General features: G+C 36.4%; 1 protein-coding gene across 1 annotated transcript; it reads right to left on the bottom strand.

Annotated features, from left to right (window-relative positions):
- Positions 1–6: 6 nt before the first annotated feature.
- Positions 7–2,239, bottom strand: LOC117119725 (the record flags this gene model as incomplete). The annotated part of the gene is made up of 4 exons (XM_033264571.1): positions 7–136; positions 716–873; positions 1,467–1,589; positions 1,838–2,239. Coding segments are annotated over 4 exons (813 nt in total), but the record flags the coding sequence as incomplete, so codon positions are not given.
- Positions 2,240–2,560: the final 321 nt, after the last annotated feature.

The following is a 2,560-nucleotide window of genomic DNA, read 5'->3' as shown; positions in this document are numbered from 1 at the left end:
GTTTACAAACTGCCGGGTATTCTTCGGAACAGCTGACATTAGACACACTAGATCCATTTGATTCTGCCTTGAGAACTGTGCAGGATGCAGCGTTATTATCAATCCACGATGAAGTCACGTTCAGTTGTGTAATAGCCTATAACAATTTTGCAAATTATGTTAGTATTATTGTTATGAATAATTTTTTATAAGCTTTGTCACAATATTTTTAAAGTCTAATCTGTAATTATTTAAATGTTTAAAACTAATTTGAATCGTAGTCTCAATGTGTTTGACTGTCGTCTTTGATTTGTACACATAATGTCTCGTTATAATAATAACTACAGACGATTTATCTTTAGCCAGTGGCCCTTGTTACACCAATTATTAATTTCAATAACATCCAATCTTAACTACAAAATTGGCTCAAGACTCAGGGGCGGATTTAGGGGGGGCGGCCCGGCCCCCCTTTTGGGAGGTAAAAAAAGAAAAAAAAAGAGAGAAAAAGAAAAAAATGATAGCCCAGAATGCCTCAAATATTATGTTCGGGCGTCTAGGACACAAAAATTTCGCGGGGGCATGCCCCAGACCCCCTACGACAGTGTTGTCTCAATCGGCCCAACTTTCGGTCCCCGCTTCCGGCCCCCCCTTTTGGACATTTCTGGATCCGCCCCTGAGACTGGTGTAACAATAGCCACAGCCTTTTCTTTAAATTAATATTCCCACAGTGCGCTACCTGAATATCTGTTTCCTCTATCAAACTTTCCATACTACTGCACAAATGTTTACTTGTAGTTGAATTCACAGCCGTATAATCTGTAGTGTAACACGTTTCATTGAGTTGAAGAAGTGAAACACTTGATCCAGTATGCTCTATGTGGTGGTGACAAATGTCTTCAAAAAGGCAAACGAAAGTGTATTAACACGTGTTTTAATGGTCTAAGCACTTTCACATCTAACAATGGAAAGCATTATACGTTTACGTCATGGATTAATTGCCTCACATTTTGTATTTTAACGAGAAGAGGCAACAGTAACTGCGAGTTGCATTATCCATTTTCATATCTACACATCGTTCTATATTATCTATATACATCAGTACTTGGACTTTCTTGCTAGGTATTGTTAACGATAACCGAAAACAGATTTTTTTTTTCTCGATTCCTCTGTAATAGAGATAATTGGGTGTGCTCGTTAATATAAAAGTCAAAAATTAAGATCTCTGCCTTACAATTAAGATTCAATGGGTTTTCAAATGAAACTGAAAATTCGATAGGGGGAACTATTTTTGCTGGGTATTTAGTAGACCTACCAAATAAAATAAGGCTATGTATGAATGCTAGATTATCTAGCAAATACGAGAAAAAATGAGCATTTGATAGTTACTTTGGTACCATTTAAATCAGATAGTAAAAAAACAAACTTCACAAATAAACTAAACACTGGAATGGTTATTGAAAGCCAAAGTTACAATAAACTTTTCTTACCTTCACATTCTTGACCATCTTTCTCATGTAGGAGATAACCACGTGGGCACGAACAGTAATAGGAACCAGGAACATTTACGCATGTCTCACATAAACTTTCACTTCCAAAACACTCGTTTAAATCTAGGCACAAAAAAAAAATTTTTAAACAGAAATGAAAATATGTAATATATGATACCATAAATCTATCAGATATTAGTTCGTAAATTCAAATGTTAGCCACCAAACGTGAGGTGTTCTGAAGGCAAAGAAACCTTATGCCTAGACACACTCGATATATGAGTTATTCAAATGAAATATGCCTACTAACGAACGAAAAATAGATAGACCTTATTTAATAGATATTTTAAGTAGGCCTATTCATGTCCTACCAAATTGGCATAATGTTGCAAAAATTAAATTTCCAGTTGCACAGTCAAAAGTGGTCCATTGCAACATCGAAAAGCGGTCCAGTAAGACGCACGTTGAGTTGGAATTAATATTAGGTGGCTCAATCCAGTTTTCATACACAAGCGGTGTTGCGTCATGCCATCGCAAAGATGTGGCTGTTGTATCGTTACTGCTTTCAACTCCAATTCTGTAATACCGATAGGAATCAATCTCAACACTTTCAAAGTTATTTTGTAGGAAACTTTGCATTTTGACGCCATCGATTTTCAACTTGTGGCTGTGTTCTGCAAAGATGTGGCAAGCGTCCGGGTGACTGCTAGAAACTGCTCCTATGCATTGTCCCTTAAATCTAACTCTTGTTCCACCGCATATCTCTCCAGTTTCTGAAAATATTATTGTATATTTAATTCGTCTCGTTTGTAAAATACATACTGTATACCACACTACAACTAGGCTATACATATAGTTTTAATAACCTGACATGCATAACACAGGACAAACCGATATAACACGAGATACAACTCGAGCTTTCCGCTAAGCCCCGGACCTTTGGATATTGATGTTTAGTTCCCACAAAACAACAGTGTTAAAGTATATTAAAAAAATTGTTAGACAGCACGTGCGTTCGGAAGCTTAAATTGACCTTCTGAGTTTCCGAGTTTCCAAGATAATTATCTTGGAAACATGGAATAAACACTTATTAA

The sequence above is a fragment of the Anneissia japonica genome, unplaced genomic scaffold (genome assembly GCF_011630105.1).
Source record: "Anneissia japonica isolate Jap-2015-1 unplaced genomic scaffold, ASM1163010v1 scaffold38211_len2560_cov179, whole genome shotgun sequence".
NCBI lineage: Eukaryota > Metazoa > Echinodermata > Crinoidea > Comatulida > Comatulidae > Anneissia > Anneissia japonica.
Note: the sequence above shows the minus strand (reverse complement) of the source record. Positions and strands in the feature narration are given on the sequence as shown.